The sequence below is a fragment of the Oncorhynchus clarkii genome, chromosome 30 (assembly GCF_045791955.1).
Source record: "Oncorhynchus clarkii lewisi isolate Uvic-CL-2024 chromosome 30, UVic_Ocla_1.0, whole genome shotgun sequence".
Taxonomy (NCBI): Eukaryota; Metazoa; Chordata; class Actinopteri; order Salmoniformes; family Salmonidae; genus Oncorhynchus; species Oncorhynchus clarkii.
Genome location: NC_092176.1, coordinates 43204225 through 43208110, shown reverse-complemented (window position 1 = coordinate 43208110; position 3886 = coordinate 43204225). Strand labels below are relative to the sequence as shown.

The 3886-nt window shown below is 44.5% G+C and overlaps 1 protein-coding gene across 1 annotated transcript in view; it reads left to right on the top strand.

The window, feature by feature from the left end:
* Positions 1 to 3103: 3103 nt before the first annotated feature.
* Positions 3104 to 3886, top strand: part of LOC139390113 (sorting nexin-18-like) — a 26811-nt gene continuing 26028 nt past the window's right edge. The window contains exon 1 of the mRNA XM_071137270.1: positions 3104 to 3886. This exon is cut by the window's right edge and continues 525 nt beyond it. Coding sequence (XP_070993371.1) covers positions 3372 to 3886 — 515 coding nt within the window. The 5' untranslated portion in view covers positions 3104 to 3371.

Below are 3886 nucleotides of genomic sequence, written 5' to 3'. Positions count from 1 at the left end.
TCGGCTGCATCAGATTCACAACTGTCAGTGTCCATGCTAGCTGGGCTAACAACTGTAGAATTACTGATGTTAGGCCTCCCGGGTGGCGCAGTGGTCTAGGGCACTGCATCACAGTGTTAGATGTGCCACCAGAAACTCTGGGTTTGCTCCCAGGCTCTGTCGCAGCCGGCCACGACCGGGATGTCCGTGGGGCGATGCACAATTGGCCTAGCCTGGTCCGAGTTAGGGAGGGTTTGGCCGGTAGGGATGCGTCCTCCGAAACACTGTGCACCTGGCGACCTTGGTTAGCGTGCACTGCGCCCGGCCCGCCACAGGAGTCACTGGTGCACCAGCGACACATTGGTGCGGCTGGCTTCCGGGTTGGATGCACGCTGTGTTAAGAAGCAGTGCAGCTTGTTTGGGTTGTGTTTCGGAGGACGCAAGGCCTTCGACCTTCGTCTCTCCCGAGCCCGTACGGGAGTTGTAGCGATGATATAAGATAGTAATTACTAACAATTGGATACCACGAAATTGGGGAGAAAAGGGGGTCAAATTTAAATAAAATGTAAAAAATAATTATGTGCTCGTGGAAGCAGACCAACTTGTCGTTGACAGGTGCAGGTGTAGTACTGCTGGTAGTAGCAGAATGGTTGAGCTAACGTAGGCTAATGTGATTAGCATGAGGTTGTAAGTAACAACAACAAAAAATTCCCAGGACAAGACATATCTGAAATGGGCAGAAAGATTAACAAGAATTTAAGCTAACTGCACTGTCCAATTTACAGTAACTATTGCAGTGAAATAATACCATGCTATTGTTTGAAGAGTGCACAATTATGAATTTGAAAATGTATTAATAAACCTATTAGGCATATTTGGGCAGTCTTGCTACAACATTTTGAACAGATATACAATGGTTCATTGGGATCAGTCTAAAACTTTGCATGTACACTGCTATCATCTAGTGGCCAAAATCTAAATTACGCCTGGGCTGGAATAATACATTATGGCCTTTCTCTTGCATTTCAAAGATGACGGTACAAACTTTTTTTTAAACACATTTTTTTCTTTGTATTATCTTTTACCAGAGCTAATGTGTTATATTCTCCTACATCAATTTCACATTTCCACAAAAAATAATATCAAGAATATGCATGTCCTTGCTTCAGGTGCTGAGCTACTGGCAGTTCGATTTGGGTATGTAATTTTAGACTAACATTTTTAAAAAGAATTAGATCCTTTTAATGGGTGCTATTGTTGTTTTTTTTTCCCAGAGAAACACATTTGCTGAGCTTAAAAACATTTAGAAATAGTTATATTACATTTTGTCTGGCCTTTTATTCATGAATTTAGTTTGTTTGTTAGTCTAATGAATATATTACATTTAGTGTGTAAAGAAACATATGACTCATATGAGTTATTAACTGTGTTGACAGTTTACATTAGTAGTGAACTCAAATGATACGTCAACATGACAAATGATCAATTCACATGACATCCCCCAAAACAAACAAGATCCACGACTCTCTGATCATGACAAGGACCAAGGGTGATTATATCTCTAAGGGGAGTCTCCGGCCCGGTGTCCATATGTAATCTGATCTCCTGCTGCATATCTGCCAGCCCTGAAAACAGCCCTCTTATATCCCCACCAGGTCCAGACGTGGGTTCAAATACTATTTGAAATCATTGCAAATACTTGCCTGGCCAATGGTAGCAAAAGAAAATAGTTGCAAAAGGGTGAACCCCATCCATCTGGTACTCCAGGCAGGCTAAAGCAAATACTAAAAGTATTGGGAAAATTTTAAATAACAATTTGAATGCAGGTCTGATCCCCTCCCACTATTAGGACTTGAGACCAACCTCCAGCCCCCACCCCCAGGCCTCCAGGCCCCCACCTCCAGGCCCCCCACCTCCAGCCCCCCACCCCCAGAACCCCACCCCAGGCCTCCAGGCCCCCACCTCCAGCCCCCCACCCCCTGGCCCCCACCTCCAGTCCTCCAGGCCCCCACCTCCAGCCCCCCCACCCCCAGGCCCCCACCCCAGGCCCCCCACCTCCAGCCCCCCACCCCCAGAACCCCACCCCAGGCCTCCAGGCCCCCACCTCCAGGCCCCCACCCCCAGGCCCCCACCCCAGGCCCCCACCTCCAGGCCTCCAGGGCCCCACCTCCAGGCCGCCACCCCCTGGCCCTCACCTCCGGTATGATGGGATACTGGTGGTGGAGTCTAAACAGCTGTGTTATGCTGGGATACTGGTGGTGGAGTCTAAACAGAGGACACCTGTTAGGATACAAAGTGAGGAGAAGGACTATTAATGATTGACTATTGATTATTACTCTATTGATTAGGTAAGGATGTGAGTTAAAGTACACACGGTGACCTGATCAGATAATACAGTACCACTAACAATAGTGATTGATTGCGTTATGTTTTTTTATATGAATTATATAATTATAAATATTTCTCTAACCATACCATTTCTATCTGGCATTGCTTTGGTATATAAAGCTATTGGTAGTAATGTTATTGAATTACTTAACAGTATAAATGCTTTATTTTATAAAAAATCTTAAAAATATATTTTTGTTTAAGTGTTTAATTTGCTTTAGATTGTAAATAGACACATGAGGTGTGTTAGTCATTGAGAACTTGATAATATAGTTGTTATGATATCTGACATGTATGAATAGATGTTCTGTACATTGAGGGCTGACTGAGACTATAAATATAGACTTGAAAAAAGATACAAATGTGATTCAAAAGTGATACATTGTCACATTATAATCACCAATGTTACCACATTGATAAATTGCTATTCAAATCTTTTACATATTTTTTTTAAACTATTTTTTTTTACATTCATGCTACATTCTGATAATACAAATGAATACGTGTAAATGCAGTAGGATTCTGGTAACACCTATTAATTGATACGTTAAAGAAACTCACATCACAAATTCCACACCCGCCCCATCAACTAAAGCATAGGCGTTTGATTAATGTCGCCTGTTATCTGATCGTCCTCCTAGCTCCACCCTCCATTATTCGGACTGATTATGTGTGGTTGTTGCGCGGAGAAGGGAGTCTGCGAGGAGAGAGAGAGAGAGAGACACACAGTAACTAGGCTACACATCTAACGGGGTAAACCTGGACGAAAGAACAGGATTTTATTGCACATTTTAACGGTAACAAAATCAAATTGGATTGTAATACGTAAGTCGCTTGAAGAAGGGACATTTCGGTGGGAGTTTTTCCCAAAGCAGTGTGCCTTCTCAACCTTCATACACAGACTTCTAGTAGTTTGGATAGGCTTGTCCGCCGGGGGAGAGTTTGTTGTGTAGCTCTAGCTGGTTATTTTGTTGCGCGTTAGGCGCTCCAGTTGTTGTTGAACTATGGCGCTCAAGGCGAGGGCTTTATACGAATTCAATTCCGAAAACCCCGGGGAGATATCAGTGAAAGAAAATGAAATAGTGACTCTGTACAGCGAACAGGACATTGAAGGCTGGCTAGAAGGATCCAACAGCAAAGGCGAGAGAGGTCTCTTCCCCGCGTCCTACGTTGAGATCCTGAAGAACGACACCGCGTCCACGTTTAACAACAACAGCACATCTGGATCCCGATACGCCAATATTCCAACCGGAGGTTTCGGGGATGCCTCCTCTTATAACATCCAGAATCATACTGACAACTTGTCCAAAACATCAGTAACATCGCCCGGGCTTACAGCGTTGTCACCGCATGCCCCAGCACAGCAGCAACACATTTATCAAGCCAGCCAGGGCAGCGACGAAGACTGGGATGATGACTGGGATGACAGCTCGACAGTGGCGGACGAACCCGGGGTTGTTGGGGTCAATTACCAAAGGGACTTTGATGGCAACGGACCGTCTACATACAGAATGTCAAC